The 19484-nt window shown below is 51.9% G+C and overlaps 10 protein-coding genes and 1 non-coding gene across 11 annotated transcripts; 3 read left to right on the forward strand and 8 right to left on the reverse strand.

Annotated features, from left to right (window-relative positions):
• Positions 1 to 18: 18 nt before the first annotated feature.
• On the reverse strand, positions 19 to 2874 carry rim8 (pH response protein PalF). The gene is made up of 2 exons (XM_071049772.1): positions 2121 to 2874; positions 19 to 2060 (listed from the first exon to the last, which is right to left on the reverse strand). Exons 1-2 carry the CDS (start codon positions 2613 to 2615, stop codon positions 216 to 218), a joined length of 2340 nt encoding a protein of 779 aa, XP_070905657.1. The 5' UTR covers positions 2616 to 2874; the 3' UTR covers positions 19 to 215.
• Positions 2875 to 3798: 924 nt separating this feature from the next.
• Positions 3799 to 6053, reverse strand: BJX68DRAFT_260385 (putative GAJ protein; the record flags this gene model as incomplete). The annotated part of the gene is made up of 2 exons (XM_071043871.1): positions 3799 to 4469; positions 5159 to 6053. The coding sequence occupies 2 exons, from the start codon at positions 6051 to 6053 to the stop codon at positions 3799 to 3801; spliced, it is 1566 nt and encodes a 521-aa protein (XP_070905658.1).
• A 549-nt stretch (positions 6054 to 6602) lies between these two features.
• On the reverse strand, positions 6603 to 8343 carry BJX68DRAFT_260386 (hexose transporter protein; the record flags this gene model as incomplete). The annotated part of the gene is made up of 5 exons (XM_071043872.1): positions 6603 to 6874; positions 6921 to 7709; positions 7757 to 7923; positions 7977 to 8182; positions 8230 to 8343. 5 exons carry the CDS (start codon positions 8341 to 8343, stop codon positions 6603 to 6605), a joined length of 1548 nt encoding a protein of 515 aa, XP_070905659.1.
• A 719-nt stretch (positions 8344 to 9062) lies between these two features.
• Positions 9063 to 10190, reverse strand: BJX68DRAFT_8274 (uncharacterized protein). Its single transcript, XM_071049831.1, has 2 exons — positions 10006 to 10190; positions 9063 to 9953 (listed from the first exon to the last, which is right to left on the reverse strand). Exons 1-2 carry the CDS (start codon positions 10142 to 10144, stop codon positions 9376 to 9378), a joined length of 717 nt encoding a protein of 238 aa, XP_070905660.1. The 5' UTR covers positions 10145 to 10190; the 3' UTR covers positions 9063 to 9375.
• Positions 10191 to 10363: 173 nt separating this feature from the next.
• Positions 10364 to 11842, reverse strand: BJX68DRAFT_260388 (uncharacterized protein; the record flags this gene model as incomplete). Its single annotated transcript, XM_071043873.1, has 1 exon — positions 10364 to 11842. One exon carries the CDS (start codon positions 11840 to 11842, stop codon positions 10364 to 10366), a length of 1479 nt encoding a protein of 492 aa, XP_070905661.1.
• A 382-nt stretch (positions 11843 to 12224) lies between these two features.
• Positions 12225 to 13602, forward strand: BJX68DRAFT_8288 (putative NmrA-like family protein). The gene is made up of 3 exons (XM_071049832.1): positions 12225 to 12732; positions 12783 to 12877; positions 12925 to 13602. Exons 1-3 carry the CDS (start codon positions 12424 to 12426, stop codon positions 13439 to 13441), a joined length of 921 nt encoding a protein of 306 aa, XP_070905662.1. The 5' UTR covers positions 12225 to 12423; the 3' UTR covers positions 13442 to 13602.
• Positions 13603 to 13823: 221 nt separating this feature from the next.
• Positions 13824 to 15257, forward strand: BJX68DRAFT_251531 (thiolase-like protein; the record flags this gene model as incomplete). The annotated part of the gene is made up of 2 exons (XM_071042398.1): positions 13824 to 14320; positions 14375 to 15257. The coding sequence occupies 2 exons, from the start codon at positions 13824 to 13826 to the stop codon at positions 15255 to 15257; spliced, it is 1380 nt and encodes a 459-aa protein (XP_070905663.1).
• A 108-nt stretch (positions 15258 to 15365) lies between these two features.
• On the reverse strand, positions 15366 to 16144 carry BJX68DRAFT_8268 (uncharacterized protein). The gene is made up of 2 exons (XM_071049827.1): positions 15761 to 16144; positions 15366 to 15669 (listed from the first exon to the last, which is right to left on the reverse strand). The coding sequence occupies exons 1-2, from the start codon at positions 15926 to 15928 to the stop codon at positions 15418 to 15420; spliced, it is 420 nt and encodes a 139-aa protein (XP_070905664.1). The 5' UTR covers positions 15929 to 16144; the 3' UTR covers positions 15366 to 15417.
• A 273-nt stretch (positions 16145 to 16417) lies between these two features.
• BJX68DRAFT_t10 lies at positions 16418 to 16499 on the reverse strand. Its single transcript has one exon. It is a non-coding gene; the product is annotated as a tRNA-Arg (tRNA).
• A 25-nt stretch (positions 16500 to 16524) lies between these two features.
• Positions 16525 to 17584, reverse strand: BJX68DRAFT_222865 (PhzF family phenazine biosynthesis protein). Its single transcript, XM_071038049.1, has one exon. It carries the CDS (start codon positions 17565 to 17567, stop codon positions 16584 to 16586), a length of 984 nt encoding a protein of 327 aa, XP_070905665.1. The 5' UTR covers positions 17568 to 17584; the 3' UTR covers positions 16525 to 16583.
• Positions 17585 to 18569: 985 nt separating this feature from the next.
• Positions 18570 to 19417, forward strand: BJX68DRAFT_273827 (uncharacterized protein; the record flags this gene model as incomplete). Its single annotated transcript, XM_071047544.1, has 3 exons — positions 18570 to 18889; positions 18954 to 19376; positions 19406 to 19417. Exons 1-3 carry the CDS (start codon positions 18662 to 18664, stop codon positions 19415 to 19417), a joined length of 663 nt encoding a protein of 220 aa, XP_070905666.1. The 5' UTR covers positions 18570 to 18661.
• Between the last annotated feature and the right edge of the window lie 67 nt (positions 19418 to 19484).

Raw genomic sequence — 19484 nt, forward strand, 5'->3', positions numbered from 1 at the left:
AGGGAGGATTGTCAGCGCCGTCTTCTCACTGCGAACTAGGGAAAACAGATCTCGACGTCGGAAAAATTATAGAATTAGCTGGTCGTTGTTAGACCTGCTTTAGCACTATATGGTCGTAATAATTCACTAAATAGAACAAATGTGGTATCTCCGCTTAATCCCAATCGCAATGCATAACAAGTCAATTCGACAGAGGCCAACCAGTTCATCATCCATCACCTTTGATATCGTGGCAATAGCTCGTCCCCATTTGCAGCCCCACCAACAAGCTGCTGGTCGCCATCCTCATCGTGGAAAACAGGTGCACTAGGTCCATCATCTGCACGTTCGCCATGTAAGCCATCCGGATCTTGCGGCGCACTCGCTTCCATTAGGAGCCGCTGACGCTCAAGCTCGTGCTTATCTTCTCCAGGTACCGAAGGCCCATCAACGGGTGTTGTACTGCTTCCTGCAACCACGGTTTGTACTGACTCGGCAGACATCAGAGCAGGCGACATCCCGTTTACTCCGTTCACTCCTGGCGACGGGAGATGGTGATAGTCATTGATGTGATCATCTTCCGGAAGCACGGGCGCAGTCGGCATTGTAGCCTCCGCCGCTGACGATGGTCCAGCCTCTGGATCACCCGGCGGTTGACTGGGTAGGAGCGTCTGTTCCGCACGCCGTAACCGTTCTTTTTCATCCATGGGTTGATCAGACTCAGGACTCGGAAGCACGCCTCCATGGGCTTGATACTGTTGGTGTTGGTGCTGGTGCTGGTACTGTTGCTGTTGCTGTTCCGGATACTCTGGCCATTGTAGCTGCTCCTGTCCAAATCCAGGGGTCTCCGGCAGCGGATACTCCGCGTCTGGAATATGGTGCTGGTCAGGGGCCCAGAATTCACCTTCTGGGTTATGTTCGGCTGGTTGTTGAGTGTCGGAGCCATCTGCAGCGGATGATGTGCGCCGAGCTTCACTCTTTCGTCGCTGAGAGTCTCGTGTCCCAATGACTACTTCAAAGGCGACGGCGACAACTCCCTTCTCACGACGAATCTGGTCCGTATCCAGAATATTGCCTCCCCAATTGGCCGTAACATCACCACCATTGGTATCAGCCGGGTTCACTATCTTTCCACTGGAGGAAAAGTTGCGGCCAGAAGATACCAGGTTGAATCGAGGCAGAAATCTGTCGGGCGAGGTGAGTTTACCGCGGAGGTCAACGACGACCTCGACATAATACCGAAAATTGATCATACTGCCTGGCGTGCGTGTGATGGTTGGAAAAGCATCTTCAGGTATGCGAATCGAGGTCTTGATATCAGCAGTCAGCGTTGTCGGGTCCACGACAAGAGGCGCGAATGATTGCGTCAAGTCTTTTCGAAAGACACTGCTGGTACGAGTAGTGCCGATGGAGAGACCACCAAGGCCGGTTCGAGAACGGGGATAATAGTCTTCGTAACGCGGCTTCTTGCCATCCGCCGTGACTCCAACAGGGATCGCAGGGTGGAGGTCGATACGACCTTGTCGATAGAGGGTTATAATGATGCCATGCGCACTGCGCACTTGTTTTGAATGGCTGATCGTGATTTTTATGGGCAAGGTGTCACCAGGAAGCACGCCAGCGCGCAACACTTCAGCTTTGGCGGTAATGATTTTGTCAGAGACAGAAGGCGTGATGCTCCGGGCTTCACTATTACGCACACCGCTACTGGCGGTTGACCCTGGATCTGTGACGATCTGAAAGCTCTGGCTGCTAGTGCTGAGCCGGCTAGATGAGCTCACATTGCTGGGGGCCGGGCTGAGAGGAGGGCGGTGGTCTGAGGTGGCAGTTCCCCCATTCACCGAAAGTTCCATAGATCCTGATTCGGGCGCATCGGACGTCGCCGTCTTGGCTTTTCCTTTGGACTTTGAGCGTCGGGAAATAGGCTCAAGGGTAACTACCCGAGCCTTGGGAGCTGGAAAAGTAGAGATATCGATGTTTTCTAGTAAGTTGATTCGCCTTCGGCATGAAACGGTCGGGTTTATAGTTGTAGGTTTCGTTAGGGTGGACGTAAGCATATAGGAGATGGTCCCTCGTTCGAACTGGATATGACGTTAGCGACATTGGCGAGGCCAAGCCTGGTGGGGGGAAACTGAACATACCGTGATGCTGCTGGGAAGTGCATACGGAGGAAATGACATCTCAAAACGAAACTTGTAAATTCCTTCCTTGAGACGACCTTCTCCGCAGAGAACCACTTCATCTTCAAATAGTGTTGCGACACCGTTTCCCAGATACTCTGCGCCCCGACGCCCGCGTCCAGGACCCAGAGACCCAACATCCGGAGGAGTCTCGCCTGCTGGCACATTATTCTTGAACACCTTGACAATGCCATGCAAGGAGATCACCAAGTGCGTAATGCGAACAGGCCGAACAACAGTAAGCACCACTGTTCCCTTAATTACATCGCCGGGGAAGTAGGAGCGCCAGGGATCGTCAGGTTCGATATAGAAATCAGTAATACCACGATTCCGTTGGCCGAGCTGCGAGCGAAACTTGGACAGAAGGGAAGTGCGATTCCGACCGACCGGCGAGGAAGAGGCTTGGGCGGGAAAGGGATTGACGGACATGACATAAGAGCACCTCGCCGTGTCCATACAAGAGCGGCGGGCCAGATAATATCACGATATCACGGATGAAGAGCCCAGAATGGTAGAGAAGGAGGACAATGGCGGCGAAATGTAGGTCGAGTTTCGAAGCGACGGAGTGTCAGACTCGCCAGACGAGGCGTCCGTAGATTCAGTTGAATGACGAAAGTCCAAACGATGGCGTTTTTTTCGACTAGAAACACGGCGAAGCAAGGGGTTCTCTGGGGGACGAGAAACGAGAGCGCGGAAGGGAGGAGGAATGGAGAGACGACAGCTCGAAATTCTCCGTTCCAACAATCCACCGACAGTCTGACCCGATCTGGCCGTCGGGCGCAAAACAGCAGTCTGACAACAGCCGCAGCACTGGAACGCGATATTGTGCTTCAAGACCTTGCTCTTGCGTAGCCTACGGCACTGTCTTGCCCAATGTGCGAATGGAGAATCGACGTCTGATGGTTTCACACAGCGACCAGGGAAAGAGGGGGCGGAGGAATGCACGCGGACGGCGAGGGAAGGCGTTTAGGAGATCAGGAGTCGAGACGACAGGTCGGCATCATTTCTCGCAAGATTCGACTGAAGAGAGATGAGAATGGCCGACACACGGCCCCGCTGGAAGTTGGAGAGGATTGATCCGGGGTCCGGTAGCGAAAGCCGGGGCGACGAAGCGGCGAGGTAGGAGGGGGCGCTGGATTAGGAGGGAGGAAGGCGTCGGGAAGGGACGGAGGAACGCGAGGCCAGCAGGTCAGCGAGGGGCGTGGGAGTGGGAGCCAAAGACGAGAAGCTGGATGGGCGGCGCGAAGGAGAGAGAGGGACGCGAGGAGGAGGAGGGAGGGTGAGAGTGAGAGAGCGAGGGAGAAGAAGGGCGTTCGCGATAAGCAGGCGGAGAAGGGGAAAAAGGCCAACGGATTTCGCGTGGTGGCAGTCAAGCTTCTCTTGGGTCGAGCGTAGTTCGGGGCTCGGCGCCTCCACTTAAATCTCGAGATGCTTTCCGACGAGTCAAGCCTTTTGCTCCTTGCATTCAGGAAACGCTTTCTTGCGCTTTTATCACCGGAGATAATAATGCAATAATGTAATCGTGGCATGTTCTGACAGATACCTTGCAAGCAAGCCCCGTAGCATCGCTAGCTGTCACTAGTTCGCAGCGTCGAGTCTGACTCGTGCACTTGCTCTTAGTCCTCTCGCCTATTTCTCCTCAACTCGACCAGACCAGCTCGCGCAATCCCTCCCCCTCCACGTACTCCTCCCCATAACACTCCCTTTGTACCGCCTGCACCACCTCGCGATCGCCGCTAGCGAGCTGTCTGACATATTCCTCCAGCACGTAGATATTATCCGTCCATTCCTGCGCCCGTTGGCGATACTCCCCGGCCTCCTCCCTCATGACCCCAACCCCTTTCCCTTCCCCGGTCGTAGAGACAGCCGTCCATTCATTTTGGAGCCGCTTAACCTCCTGATCAAGCGCCTTCTTCCTCTCCATCAGCTCCTCGGTCTCACCATCCTCACCATCACCCTTGTCCCTGTCCAGCACCTTTCTGCGCACGCCCAAATCGGCTTTCGCTCGCTTGCAACTAGCCTGGACCCGCTCCACGTCCTTCCGGAGCTGACATAACTGCCTTTCCCGTTCCTTTCTCTCGTCCCCACCAAAACACCAGTACCAGTTGCCGCTGCCGATCTTCTCCACGCGGATCTTGCCATCGTCGGTGAGTTCCTGGATGTATTCCTTGACCTGGATGCCGTTGATCGAGGCCACAGAGGGGAGCATCTTCTCGAGATCTTTGAGCGTGTGGCAGGTGCGTGTGGAGCGGAGATGTGAGACGATTAAGCCTTGCTTGGCGGTCTTGGAGAGTTTGGGGGGCTGATTCGCTAGATGTGTCAGTTCTTGGTGATCATTGTGGAACCGGTTGTGTTTGAGATTGAATGTTGTTCTGACGTACCATAATGTTGAGCTATCATTCACAAGGATTGCGGCTTAATCAGATGAAAGTACTATGCGAGTGACCAAAAGCTGATATGGCAGATTATAACGTGGAAGAGAACGTGAGTCGAATGAGAATGATGAAGGAGAGTCTGGAAAGAGGTTGCGGAGTGGTCATCGAGATGCTGAGTCTTAGCCACCGAGTGGCCTTCCGGTCCCTAGTCCCCCTGTTTCACAAAACTTTGCTCTTTTCTACCAGCATAATCAAAGTGAAAGCTTTCTGGATTCTCAGGGGCTTTTCTATACTTATATGCACTTCTTTTGACTGCAGCAACATATGGCTCTATGTCAGGCCAGAAAAGCCCCCTGACTCCTCTAGCAGCCATGAATGCAAAGCATGGGTAATCTTTTGTGATCCATTCTGTTTCCTCGACTATAAACAAAACCATTCTAGGTTATCGATAAATCATTAATACACTCCATAGATAGTGTTGGTGCTTCGAGATAAGTGAACAGACAGGTAGCATGGACTCATGGCCTGCAGCTTGTCGGGTTTCCGCTTAGCTCGCTCGGCATATATCTGGTTAACTTGGTTTAATAGCAATGACTCAAGCCTGCAGAGATTTAACAAATTCACGAGCAGCGGGAAGTTGGCGCCATGCGTCTTCAACATTTGTAAGCGCCATATCTGCTTCTTCAATACTACCATGGGAATAGTAACCAGGGGAATCGGGCCTTTCGTGGGAGAGCAGCAAGTCCCACAAGTGCTTGTTTCGCTCCTTCACAAGTTGATGTAGCTGGCCGATTTGCTGACGAAGCTTCAGAATGACTACTGTATGGTTGTCGCTTTGAACGAGCCTTTTATCTTTGGCAATCACAGGGCCGAGTGGGATACCGGATCGTATATTATCCAGGACTTCTCTGGGAACCTTTGAGCCAACGGTTATTGTACTGCTTTGCAGCGCTTCCAAGTCAAGCAGCAGCTTGATCTTGAGCAACGTCAATGACACAAGCTGAGTTAGATCCGCACACTTGTTCTTGGTGAACACCTCCACGTCCTCGAACACGTTCGCATCCTTGATATCCAGAAAGGGCAAATCCGTGTTCCCCCAGTCGTAGTCATCCTCGCCAACGAAGAACCACTTGATAAAGTAGTAGCACTCCTGATCCTTGTTCAGCCGAAGCATAATCCCAGGAACGAGCGAGCGAAGACCCATATTGTCACTCCGGCACAATCCTAGCATAGCCAGGAAATGAGCAAGTTGTTCCTCGACTCCCGTCCTTGTCCCCATATCCGGAAGAGCGTCAGCCCAGTCAAACCGCGCCCTCATGCAGTCGCGAGTTTCGTGCATCACCCAGAAATGCCCGATTCCGGTTCCGAAGGCGTTGCCCCAACTAAAGCCATCATCTGGAGTATTTCGAATCTTTACCTCTTCTCTTTCGCATTCCTTGCATGCTCTTGAGACGTCTTTGCAGGCGATTTTGTGTGCGTCGCGGTGGGCTACCTGGTGTTCTTGGCCGAAGTAGAACATAGCTTTAAACCCCGTGCAGCGCACCAGGTTGCTCTATTTCCCGCATTGACCACATGAATAAACAAGCATAGAGGGCGGGCGGCATCTTGAGATAAGAGGGTGGATATAAGCTTCTAGCTTGGCGAAGGATGGTAATTGAGTTGGGATGGAGACTCAGGAGGGAGACAGAATTGTCGTTTGTCCCATCTGAAAAGAAAGGTGCTCGGCATGCAAATTTATCACTATTATCGGCATAAGCTCGTCTATCCAAAAGAGCCTGATTAGGATTAGATCGCTATATAAACAACCGCTCATTTTGCCAACATGCCTCACTCGTCAACTCTCCTTATGTAGGGTATAAGTGTCATGGGAATGCTCTGGGATAGGGCAGTGATGAAGCGGGAAGCAGTACTCTCGGTATAAAGTTCTTCTACTACTAGCAGTAATTTAGTCGCCAAACAGATCTAGCCTCTCGCGTAATCTTCGCAAGTCTAACAAAACGCTATGAAACATCGATAGCCCCTAAGCAGGGAGCATCGGTCTATCTATATTAGGCCTCGATTTGGGACATCAAGCTTTTTCTCCCCGAGACTCGGAAACAGTTTCCTCAACATGAATCACAGCCGCCAGCTCTCGTGCCTTCTCCGTGCCCCCGGCACCTCCAACCATTGCCGCATCGCCGTCAAAGTACTTCGCAATCTCTTCAAGAGGTGTGTTGCGCGTCTCAACGTAGAAGAACCAGACCACGGTCAGCTCGACGCCGAGCCATACGCAGTAGAAGATGTAGTACTTCCAGCCCAGGTTATCCAGTGCGATAGGGTTGACGTATTGGTTGAAGAAGACTGCAAAGCGTTAGAGAGAACAGGACTGAGACGGGATGAAACTCACGTGCAGCATCAACGCACAACCACATCACTGTCATACCCTTGGCGCGGAGACTGTACGGCAAGATCTCCACAGTGTATCCGATGAGCAGACCAGACCATGCAATGTTGTAAAAGAGGTAGTAAATGTAAATCATTGCAATCACAGAGTTTGCCGCCGCCCGGTTGCCTGCCTCATCATACCGAGCCGAGCAAATTGTCCATACGATGAATGCCACCAACATACCAGCTGTTGAAATGAGGAACAGCCTGCGGCGGCCAAGCTTGTCCACGAAGAAGCACATTGTCAAGGCAACAATGAAGTTCATGATCTGAAGACAGCCATTGATCAAGTTTTGTTCAACAGGGTCGGTGTACCCAATGTTGTCAAGGATCTTGACGATATAGTATGAGACAAGCCCGTTACCGGACCACTGCGAGAAGAGACCGGCAGATATAAGAATGATCATGCGGTGTCGGTTACCTTTCGTACGGATCAAATCAAGCCATGAATTGCTCTCAAATTCCTTCTCCAGCCTGATTGTCTCCCGGATCTCTTCCATTTGCAATTGAACAACCTCATCCTCTTGGTCCCCGTTTGCGTGGCAATCAGCCAGAACCTTGAGAGCTCTCTCGCTCTGGCCCTTGTAAACAAGGAAACGTGGAGACTCTGGAATGAACCAGATGAAAAATATCTGGATCAAAGATGGTACAGCCTGCGCAATAGTCGGGGCTCTCCAGGCCCAATTGTTCGTGATGTTGTTGGTACCGAATGTGAGCCATGCGGCAACAATGGCGCCCACATACCACGTTGCTACTTATATTAGCCTAGTTTCTTGACATTATCAGAGAAGGACATACTGTTGTATATCGTCGTGAAGATCGCACGATGCTGAGTATGAACGAGCTCAGCGATCAACAGAGGGGATGCTCCTTGGGCAATGGCGACACCAAATCCAATGAAGAAACGACCTGCCAAAAACATTCCATAGTTGGCGCTGATGCTTTGAAGGACAACTCCCATTATCCTGCTGTAGGTTAGCGAGCCGAGTATCAATAAGGAGGGGAATCCACCACACACATAATTGAACATCCGATTAGAATCCCCATCCGGCGGCCCAGCAAATCAGCTGTATAGGGCACAACAGGTAAGGCGGCAATTGAGCCAAGGGACAGAATAGCGCTGAGGATTCCAAGGAGTGATCCGCTGGGGTGGTTGAAGTGTTCCTGCCACGGTGCCAAGGTCTGCAGTCCGTTCATCATCGAACCATCATATCCGTTCGTGGCCTCTACAGTCAGCATATTATATAGGAATAGTAGAGAGCAGAACATACCGAGGTCAGGACAACAAACATGAGACAGATATAGGTTTTGCGCATGCTTGGATTTTTCCACCAGGTCACCCGAGGAAACTGTCTTCCACCAAGCTCGAAAGTGTCGGCACCCATGGTGAATATTTGACGGTTGGCAAGTTCGAATGATGATAAAAATGCTGTCGAAATATTCAAAAAGCCTAAAGAGATAGTGGGACAAAGGAAGGAGTCGAATGAGTTTTGTATTCGAACATCAAGTTACTTAAAGAGCGACACGAGACGCTTATCCTACGTTTTCACCGGCTGAATGATTGATAGATCATACACCTAGAGGCCAATTCACGGCTAAATGAGATCTAGGCGAGTATTGGCCACGGAGAAGCCGTTCCTTTTGAGCGAGCCCCGTGGGGTGACCCCCTTTGTGCAAGTTACGGGAGTGGAGCGGCACAAGGTCAAGACCAGAAAATCTTCCTGATGAGCGCTGCTCCGGATGGGTTGCTTCAGGCTGCCAAGAGGAACCCTTGCAAGTGGGAGAAGCCATCCCGGCACATGTCGCTTTCAGGCTAATTTGAAATGCCAGTGGCACCAATAATCAGGGTCTGCGATGATAACTTGGAGGGGCGAAGGTGGAGAATCTGGGGAACGGGAAGGCTCAAGAGTCTGGGCTTTCGGCATTGAGTCTCGGGGGCTGGCAGCCAAGACTCTAGCTGCACTTGACAAATATCGTTGCAACGTAATCCGTAGAGCTTTTGGCTAGTCCGAACTGCGTTGGTTGGATTGTTGGGGTCGCTTGAATTTGCTCGAGACCCAATTGCCAACTTACCAAGCGGGAGTAGAGCAACTCGGATTCGGGTTAAGTTCCAAAACAAGGCAAATAATAGCCTGAGACCCCTGTCATGCGAGCGTCCCGGCTAAACCGAGAGGCAATTTGATACCGTATTCGACATAGTTACCATGTAAAATGCTGCGTGGCACTTGCGGTCCGACGCGCTTAGATGAATCGGTGCAACAGCGCGGCACAGCTGGGGCCTACAACCTCCCCTGTACGGCTGAGCTGCCATCGGCACAAAGTCGGTTGAGTCTCGAGGCGCAGTAGTGCTATCCACCACCCGTGCCTCGGAAGATGTCGGCCTTACTCCCGAAAGTGGTTATTGTTTCATGGGCTCCTCAGCGCCTGGCTTCGGCTTCCGTGTCCACATCGGTAGTGGATGCCCGTCGGGTCAGCCTGCGTTTCTTCGACCGCTTGTTCCACCTAAGCACACTCTCCAGATCTTCGCCTGAGCTCGCATAAATGCTCATTGCACTATTAGACCGTTTGCGTCTCCTCCTGCCGACCGTGGAGGAAGTTTCGTCATCTGTCATATCCTCCCCTTCAACGAGCACCAAGTCACCAGTTTCGCCTAGAGACTCCTTTGCCAACTCTTCCAGTAATATACCCATAAACATCAATGACTTTCCGTTCATGCTGAAATAATCTGCTCTCCCGCTGCCCCTTGTTGCCTTATCGTAGAAATCTGAAGTATAGGCGTGGACTGATTCTAGGAGATCGGAGCTAGGAAGCGGACGGTCGGGTGGTAAGGACTCGTGAGCAAAGTACCGATCGGTCTCCTCATAGCGCACGGGCATGCCCTTTCGGCGGAACAAAACCTCTTCTGGTGGGAGGGGGCGGTTGCTGGAAGATGCCGTGTCCCGGTATTGCGAAAAGTACGGTTTGTCGGGAATAAACCCGTGTGAGTTTATCCGGCCTAAGACGGTGTTAGCACGAGTTTTGCCAGAATCGCTGGGTGGTGCGCCAACCAGCTACAGCATCATAGAGGTTCGCTCGTCGCTTGCGTCGGCTTTGCGATGCGCGATCCGGCTGCTTTTCCTCATTCTTGCGCCGGGGAGGCGAGAGAAAGGTGTCATTGCTCAAAGCAAGTGACTTTTCGGAAGACATATTGTGCGAATCTTTTCCATCGTTGAAGTTGAGACTTCACCTGGAAAGTTGGAACGGTTGTTGTCGGCAGCTTCATGAGGGAGAAATTGATGCACGTGCTACATTATTACATAAGCTCGGAGAACCCGAATCGGGAAGGAGCGTTGGTTGTGATGTTTGTCGCGAGGAAGGTACGTTTATCCTCTGACAAATGCTCGAACGATCCCAAGCCTATGAGTTCTATTGAAACTCGAACGCTCTTTTGGCATCCTTGTTCGCAATGAAGGCGAAGATCCCATTAGGCCCAATGTCATGCATCTTGTCTTTCAGGTCGGCCAAGGCGTCGACCATTTGCTTCACAGTCATACCGTTTTGTCGGATTCTCTCAACAAATTGAGCAAACTCTTCCCCAAAGCGGTGTTGCTCCGGTGTCGACAGGACGAATCTCAGTGTTGGAACTCCTGCCAGTGTTGCTGCACACCACTGCAATGTGCACTTGACAGAGCGATTTCCACCAAACGTGCCACATCCCCAAAGGCCTGTGATTACATGGCTATACTCGCCACTGCGGAACCCGTTGTACGCCTTTAGTATCATGTCTCGAGACATACGCGAAAGGGGGTAAATGTCAGGAATGAGAGAGTCTCCTACGACAGGTAGGACATCCAACTCGAGTGCATCAATGAACAACATTGTCCGACCCCGCCATGATAAGTGTTCATGAGCCCCCATTCTTGGCTGTCGAAATATCTCGCCCAGCTTCGCATCACGCCCATACCCAACGATTGATACCATTGCCTCAGCGCCTCTGCAGATCAGCACCTGGTGGTCCGAGAGCGGCGGCGCTAGAAGAACGGCCGGGTATGCCTCTGGTGAAATGCCCACATTCAATTCCTCCTGGGTACCTGACGGGCCGTATCCGATGCACTTGTTTGCGGAAATCACACATGCTCCATCGGGCAGTCCGAGCAGATTGGGTGCTGTCTGGGATTCTGCAAGGTTCACAATCTCAACGCGAGTTTTTGATAGCATGGCGCCTGTCGCTTCCTTGCTCTGTAGTCTCTCTACATCTTGATCGGTCAATGACTGCATGGTAAACGTGATAGGCCACTCATCTGTCCCAAGGTCAAGAATCGACTTTTGCCCATCCACGGACTCGTGTATCCGTTCGAAATATGTGAACAGGGCCGTGAGGTATGCTTCCACTGCGCCTTGGTGGACAGTGCTAGACATTGAATACCACGGGCGTAGGTCGACAAACGACTCCGTAGACCATGGATGAGGTGGCAGCGAACACAGAAATTGATGCACAACCAAGCAAGCAATCTGCTTCCGCGAGAATGCCACATCTGTGCCTGCAGGTGATAGTAAGGATGGCAGTGTTCCATCTGGGAAAAGATTTGGCATTTCGAGCGCCAAGTCCACGAGAACAGGCCATGTTTCGTCAAAGAAATTCGCAGATTCGTCGGTCATGCGTCGCGAAATGAAGTTTCGAAGCAAGCCAAAGTCCACATCTACTGCTGTCCCTCTGAGAGTAACCGCGATTGTCCCCAGGGCCTCGATAAGAGAGGCGGCATTCGTGACGGGCGCTGACTCGTTTCGAAGAATGGCTGTCAGGAGGTCCCAGAACGGCACTTCATATTCATCCGAATGGACCAGGTCGAACCTGTCTTGTCGGCACACTTTGGCCGAAGAGGGAAGGATAAACTGATGTTCCATCATACCGATTGCGATTAATTCCGTGTCACTTCATGGAATTTCGGCAGCCTGACAGTGGATGCAAGATGGCGAGCCCGCACCTCGTATTGAGGAGCTAAGCGAAGCACCAGACATCAGCGTCTCTTGCTGCGCATCATGCTATTTTCCGCTCAATGAAATAGCAACGGCAGACTCTAAATTGAGAGGAACTTTCATGCGGAAGTAACTTGAACCTTGCGAGGCACATTATCAATAATGAGGCTGAAAATGATCTCAACAGTTCAGGACAAGCTGGAGATCCGAGAAATTTACGGGAGATGAATCTATTCCAAGATAGGTATAGCTCACATTCGGCGCGTTTCTGCTGGAGTCGGATAGAATGCGGAGAAAAGAATCGCTCCGAAGATGACAAATGGCATGAGACTGAGCAATAATGAGCTGTCGCATCAAGATGACGTTACTGGGAAGTTGAGTCTCGAAAATGTTGACTATAAATCAGAGACAGCTTGGAAGATGTGCTACATCGTTTTCCAATCCTCGCCGAGACCTCATCCAGCACCTCATTTACGGTAGTGCTTACGTCCATCAAGATTGATTCCGAAATGACTCTGAAATACCTCATTACTGGCGCCACCGGGGGCTTAGGGGAGCAAGTACTCAACTATTTTGTCGCCCATGTTCCCGGCTCAGAGTTTGCCGCAGCGTCCTCCAACCCATCGAACAGAGCACGGTTTGAAGACCGTGGAATCGCCTTCCGCCATGTGAATTATGACGACCAACAGTCCCTTGATACAGGGCTATACGACGTGGAAAACCTTCTGTTTGTGAGCACCAATACTTTCGACAACGAGAGACGGGACAAGCAGCATCGCCAACTCGTAGATGCTGCGAAGAAGGCAGGAGTGAAACATGTACTTCCTTCACATCATTGATATAACAGCTCAGGAGCTAACATTCTCAGGTCTGGTATACTTCTCTCGCCTTTGGTGGGTTCTCAGACGACTCTAAGGCTGCTGTGCAGCAGGTCCACCTCATCACCGAACAACTTCTCAAAGAGTGAGTAACTTATATCATACTAGACCCAGAATCACTAACCATGGCAGGTCTGGTCTTACATATACATCCATCCGAGAAGGCGTATACACCGAAGCCTTTCCAGTTTTCCTAAACTGGTACCCCGACAGCACTACCGTGGCCCTCCCCGCCGACGGAGAAATAGCATTTACTCGGCGCGCGGAACTTGGTGAGGCGACCGCTCGCCTCATGATCAAGGGCGGGCACGAGAACGAGATTGTTCTCTTAACCTCGGAAGAAACTATCACTGCAAAGGAAGTAGTTGATGTCATCAATGAAACTACAGGTCGGCAGGTGAAGTTCAAGATTGTCTCACCGGAGGAGTACGCACGTGGGCACGGTGCGAATGACCAAGGTGGCAAGCCACAGGCATTCTTCGAAATGGTTGCGACGTGGTGGGCGGATATTGCAAAGGGAGAGCTGCGCACGACGCATGGGCTGATGCGTGAGATTCTGGGGAGAGAACCGACAAAGCCGAGGGATGCGTTGAAGGCGCTGTTGACGGAAAATCGGGACTATACATGGCATCAGAACTACGTTCGTTGAAGGCGGTAGACTGTGTATGCAAAAGAGTGTCAACTTGTGCATGTCGAATCTTAGGATCCGGCTATACTACTGGTTCGAGGCAGGGCATGAAATACATGAAAGACTACCGAGCTACCGATTTATGGATTATCAATCACTAGCCGAACAATGTCATAAATTCTAGCAAGATCCCTTGGTCATACCCGTACATCTGATTCGCACAGCAAGACGGCTTTACGCGGCTGTCAGATCTTCCAGAACAATGCGGGGAAGCTGACGAGCCGGACCTCGGCTGTGCATCCGTCTTGAAGCTTTTAAATATGCCCTCACGGTCGTACAAAACATGCAGGAACCGCATCAAACGCTCTTCCAGAGAAAGAGATACAAATTTATACCTCTCAAAATGCCCCGCGCCAAACCCTCAATCCCCACCTACGTCCTAGGTGTGGGAATGACCCAATTCCTCAGGCCGCGACGCATCCGCGAATACCCCGAACTTGGCTACGAAGCAGGCGTGAAAGCAATGCAAGACGCCCGCATCACCTACGACGACGTCGAAGCCGGTGTTGCTTGCTACTGCTACGGCGACACGACTTCGGGCCAGCGCATCTTCTACCAATTCGGGCAGACCTCGATCCCGATCTATAACACGAACAATGCATGCGCGACGGGGTCGGCAGGGTTACATCTCGCGAGAACGATGGTGAAGAATGGCGGGGCCGACTGTGTACTTGTTATCGGGTTTGAGCAGATGAGGCCCGGGTCGATCAAGAGTGTTTGGGATGATCGACCCAGTGCGGTTGGGCCGTCGACGGCGTTGATGGAGAAGATGCACGGGAAGCATCAGAGTCCCAGGAATGCGCAGTACTTTGCGAATGCGGGAGTTGAGTATATGAAGAAGTACGAACCAGCCCTCTCTCACATTATGCTTGATCATCTCTAACGAACGAATAGATACGGCGCAAAAGCAGAAGACTTTGCCGAAATCGCCCGCGTCTCCCACGAGCATTCCCAGCGAAACCCATACTCTCAATTCCGAACTGCCTACACACTCCAGGAAATCCTTGACTCCCCCATGATCCACCCACCCTTGACAAAACTGCAATGCAGCCCTACAAGCGACGGCGCCGCAGCCGCCGTAGTCGTATCCCAGGACTTCCTCGACGCCCGCCCACATCTCAAGTCCCAAGCCATCCTCATCGCAGGCCAGCAGCTGCTGACTGATACCCCCTCTGTCTACTCCGGAAGCGCAATCGACCTCGTCGGCTGGGGCATGGCGCAGCGCGCAGCAAAGCAAGCCATGGCCGAAGCAGGCGTGACACCCAAGGACGTAACCGTCTGCGAACTACACGACTGCTTCTCAGCAAACGAACTGATCCTCCTCGACTGCCTCGGTTTCTCAGAACCAGGAAAAGCACACGAGCTCGTTCGTCGCGGAGACATCACCTACGGCGGCAAAGGGCCCGTGATCAACCCGTCCGGCGGACTAATCTCCAAGGGCCACCCGCTCGGCGCGACGGGACTGGCACAGTGCGCCGAACTCACCTGGCAGCTGCGCGGGTGGGCGAATAACCGGCTCGTCGAGAATACGTCGGTGGCGCTGCAGCATAATCTGGGTCTTGGGGGTGCGGTTGTCGTGACGGTCTATAAGCGGGCGGATGGGGGTGTGAACCCGAAGCTTTCTGATGAGGAGGTTATTCGGGCGTCGGGGGTTGGGTATAATCCTGCTACGGAGGCGAGGATTATCAGACCGGCGGATGGGGAGCAGGTGCGCAGTCGGACGCGGTCGGATTATCCGTTGGAGGATACGGTGCAGAAGCTTACTGCGCGGATTTAGTCGAGGTGGAGCGTAACATTGTAGCGAGTCGTTCTGCTATTCAAACAGAGATAAACCCTTATTCAGTCCTACCCAGGTATATCAAATCGCATTGAGCAGTCACGAATACCACAGTACGTCACTCAGCAAGATCTCTCCCTCCCTCCAGACTTCAAGCCATCTACTTCGCACAAGACATCGCAAAAGGCTCCCTCCCCGCCTCCATCTCGGTGACGACATGCCTCCGCCCGGCAGTCAGCGCCTTCTCATTAAAGAAAACCTTTTCGACTATCTCCTCAACCTCTGGATATCCAGCAAGTATCGTCTTCATCTCCTCGCGCAGCGCGGGAACTTTCTCCGGATCGTACTTGGCCTCGTGATACTTGACGGACCAGGAGTGGTACTTCTCGCGCGTCTCTTCGTTGAGAGAGTTCTGGATATGCCAACGTTAGCTGCACTTATTCGTTGGGAATCCTCTGCAAATGGAGCAATATAGGAGAGGACAATATAAGAAAGACACGTACCGTACGCTCCTCGAGCTCAACAAGCGGAATCCACCACTTATTCTCCGGGTCGATATTGAACTCCGGGTGCTCCTCCTTCACCTTTGCCATGTTCCGCTCCCATTCGGCGAGCTTCGTCTGGGCCCATTCGCTGGGTTGGGTTCCGGTTTTGTGCACACTGTCGCTCATCTTGTATGTAAACTGCTTGAAATGTTTATGGGAAGTTTGCGAATAGTTTCATCGCCTGGCGGTTGATAGACTATTGCTCGAGATAAATATTTTGAGCCGTTGGAGGCGGGGTTCAACGAGGATGGTCTTGGCCTCGTCACATACGAGCTGTGACTCCGATTTCTGTTTTGTGTTGGTCACATATGCCATCTGATAGGGCCGATTGGAATCCGTCCAGTGAATCAAGTGTGCCTGACTCGAGCTTCAGGAGTTGTTGAGTTTTGCGCCGCAAGATCCCTGCATCGTTGAACAGTCATCAGGGACCAGAGATCATGCCAACATCATGAGTTAACAAGACTCCATCCATCCAATAAAAAATAAGAAAGGGTCAGTCAGCCAAACTGTCCGCCATCGCGATGGACATAAAAGAGAGAGAGAACGAGCAACTCAGTAAATGTGGTGGTGGGTGGTTGGTTAGTGGTAGAAAAAAGAGGGAATAAAAAAAAGAAACGACCAAGACGCGACTCGAACGCGCAATCTTTGCTGGCTTCCGCAACCGGAAAGCAACGCCTTACCATTAGGCCACTCGGCCGGGATATCTGTTTGAAAATAACTTTGCACTATATTCCACAAAACATTATACAAATAAAAAAGACCATTGCTTATCGACTCAACCCTAGAAACTGATGTCTGGCGAAGGAACAACAAGAGTTCCCTCTGAAACAAGCACGCCGGTTCCCGAGATTTGAATCTTCAGCGAGTCTGTCTCCACATCTCTCCTCACTAGCAACCTCATCACACACTCTCGGCCCTTCTTCAATCCCTGCGCAACCTGAACCTCCACATTGCCTTCACTCAAAGCGCGTACAAGACCATTCCCACATAGGAAGAAAGCCAGTGGGCCAGCAGCTGACCCCGTAGCAGGATCCTCCATCCCCATTCCCGGACTGAAAAACCTAGCCTCCAGATTCCGAACGCCATCCGTTTCCCCGACGGGCGTAAAGGCGTATACTCCACTATTATGACTATTGGTTTTGGCGAGCTCGCGGGCTATAGCATCAGAGTTGGAAAAATCAATGCCGCTCAATGTCTCTCGATTTCGGATTGGGACGAGGAGGTGTCGCGCTGGCGAGGTTGTCACAACTTGTGGCTGCGCCATGGACTTTCCGTTGTACTCGAACCCAATGTCGGATGAATCGATTCCTAATGCCTCGGCAAGTGTCGATTTATCCGGATGTCTTTCCAAAAGCTGTGGTGCCCCTTGACTCATAGTGATAAGGATCTCGCCCTGCGCTGACCGGGACACCTCAACTGGAAGAACAGAGTCGCCCAACTCCTGGTGGAAGACAGTAGACTCTGTATCACGCAGCTCCACCAACCTCGAATCAGCAATATGCCACCAGGCACCTAGAGAATTATGTCCAGCTCCGAAGACTTCCTCGCCATTCGGAAGGAATGAACGAAGCCGATAGGTTGAGCCTGGCTTTGTCGGAGGGCATATAAAAGTTGTCTCCGAGAGATTGAACTGTCGAGCTATCAACTGCATCTGGGTCTTCGTGAGCGTGAGCGAGTCTGTCGTATTGTCGACGACTGCGAGGGGGTTGCCTTTATACGGCAAAGAGGAAAAGACATCGACAACGGAGTAGGGTAGGCGAGGCATCTTGCTTCAAGAGTATTTTGAAAAAAAGTTGAGACACTGATTCGAGGCAGCGCAGCTGCTACTTATATACCCAGCTTGATCTCGTCTCGTTCTGCGCATTCATGTCGTCATTGTTGATTGTTCAGCAGCTCTCGTGCGTGATGACAAACTCACACCATCTTCAATGGCAGCTCGTATTCGAGTTCGGCAGGCTTCCAGAAATGCCTATCCTGGAACGAGGCGTTGTTTAGCGTTGCTCGGCAAGGGTCTCATGTAACATGGCGTTTACACAACCAAGATTTCCTATCTACTAGTAGTAATGGACCTTCATTCCGACGCTATCGCCTTTAAGAGAAGTCCAGAAAAGGGCGGGCTACTCTGACACCCGTGACGTCGTAGCGATGTCTAAACGAAAAGGAAAGAGCGGCCCCTGACTATGAGTCGTACCTGCCTTGGGAAGCCACCAGCCTCTGTTTACGACCCAACCGAGGAAGGAGCGATGAAAGGTCGAGAAGGAAAGGAACGACCAACGCATCCTAGTGGATCGCACCTGCCTCTAGAATGGGCTGCGGGACATACTTTCCTACTTTAAAAGGTACGATGGGTACGGGCCCCGTTTTAGGGAAGCAATGACCTGGGGCAAAACTGATCTGCTGCCTCGTACTATGTGCCTAGATGCATGCAGGTGTTGGAAACAACCATTCCACTTGGTCTCTTCGGCTCATTTTATCCTTCTCGCCCGGTTTACTCTTATATCCGGACAGCGCTGGCACTCTATCTTCTTGTGCAAATCCGTGTCCAAATGCCGTTCAGTATCCTGAATTCCGACCAGATTATTAGCCAATGAGTTGAGTGAGCACAAATGTGAGTACTAAGCCCGAGGGCCCTGTCAGCACGATCCAGATGAGCTTATCTAGGGCCAAGTTAAGTCCGATGCGTTGGCTCTTGAGATATGCAAGACGAAGGCCCTAATTCCGTTAAGCCCGATAGCAGTATCAAGCTTTGAAGGTCAAATATGCATGCTACGACTTGGTATATCCTTTTCCGACCAATTTGTAACAGTATTATCCTCAAAACCATCCGCATAGCACCTATTCTTCTACACGGACGACAGCATGTCCACCAAGAAGCCCTTGATCCTCATAACCGGTGCCAACCAAGGCATCGGCTTCGCAACAGCCCAAAACCTCGCCAGCACAGGCAGACACCACCTCCTCATCGGTGCACGCCCCCAAGAAAAAGCCGAGGGAGCAGTGCAACAGCTCTCACCACTCAGCTCCGCCTTAACCCCCTTGGTTATCGACGTCACCTCAGATGCCTCCATCGCCGCAGCAGCAAAGACCGTCTCCGACAGATTCGGCTCACTCGACATCCTCATCAACAACGCCGGAATCAGCACCTCCCCAGCCCACGCAAAATCTAAGCCTCCGCGAGAACTTCCGCGCCGTCTTTGACGTCAACGTCTTTGGCGTAGCCGTCATCACAGACGCATTCCTGCCGCTTCTGCGTGCGTCTGCGTACCATGACCGGCGCATCGTGAATGTAACGAGTGGCCTCGGGCAGATTGGGATAACTCTCTCGCCGACATCCGAGTATAACGCAAAGAGCTGGGCACTGCCCATCTACCGCAGCAGCAAGTGTGCGCTGAACATGATCACTGCCGCTGACGCGGTTACGCTATCCGAGGAAGGGATCTCGGTTGTTTTGGCGGCGCCGGGGTATACGCGGACGAACTTTAGTGGGGGGAATGGAGTGAAGGAGGCGTCGCAGGCGGCGGTGCAGATTGTTCGTGCGGCGACGGAGGGGTATCCCAGGGAGTATTTTGGGAAGGTTGTAGACGAGGAGAATTTCTGGAAGAGTTTGGCTGGTAGACATATAGTTTACGGTGTGATCTGTATAATGTTGTCAGTTAGTTAGTATTCAGCAATTAAGTAAGCC

The sequence above is a fragment of the Aspergillus pseudodeflectus genome (genome assembly GCF_044049435.1).
Source record: "Aspergillus pseudodeflectus strain CBS 756.74 chromosome Unknown BJX68scaffold_1, whole genome shotgun sequence".
NCBI classification, from domain to species: Eukaryota; Fungi; Ascomycota; class Eurotiomycetes; order Eurotiales; family Aspergillaceae; genus Aspergillus; species Aspergillus pseudodeflectus.

Bases quoted from the DNA above. Each gene is read 5' to 3' on its own strand.
- rim8 (XM_071049772.1), bottom strand. From the start codon at position 2,615: ATGGACACGGCGAGGTGCTCTTATGTCATGTCCGTCAATCCCTTTCCC. The intron at 2,061-2,120 runs GTATGTTCAGTT...CGTCATATCCAG, and splicing joins CACTTCCCAGCAGCATCACG to TTCGAACGAGGGACCATCTC.
- BJX68DRAFT_8274 (XM_071049831.1), bottom strand. From the start codon at position 10,144: ATGTCTTCCGAAAAGTCACTTGCTTTGAGCAATGACACCTTTCTCTCG. The intron at 9,954-10,005 runs GTTGGCGCACCA...ACACCGTCTTAG, and splicing joins CCTCTATGATGCTGTAGCTG to GCCGGATAAACTCACACGGG.
- BJX68DRAFT_8288 (XM_071049832.1), top strand. From the start codon at position 12,424: ATGACTCTGAAATACCTCATTACTGGCGCCACCGGGGGCTTAGGGGAG. The intron at 12,733-12,782 runs GTACTTCCTTCA...TAACATTCTCAG, and splicing joins AGAAGGCAGGAGTGAAACAT to GTCTGGTATACTTCTCTCGC. The intron at 12,878-12,924 runs GTGAGTAACTTA...TAACCATGGCAG, and splicing joins ACCGAACAACTTCTCAAAGA to GTCTGGTCTTACATATACAT.
- BJX68DRAFT_8268 (XM_071049827.1), bottom strand. From the start codon at position 15,928: ATGAGCGACAGTGTGCACAAAACCGGAACCCAACCCAGCGAATGGGCC. The intron at 15,670-15,760 runs GTACGTGTCTTT...TGGCATATCCAG, and splicing joins TTGAGCTCGAGGAGCGTACG to AACTCTCTCAACGAAGAGAC.
- BJX68DRAFT_222865 (XM_071038049.1), bottom strand. From the start codon at position 17,567: ATGCCTCGCCTACCCTACTCCGTTGTCGATGTCTTTTCCTCTTTGCCG.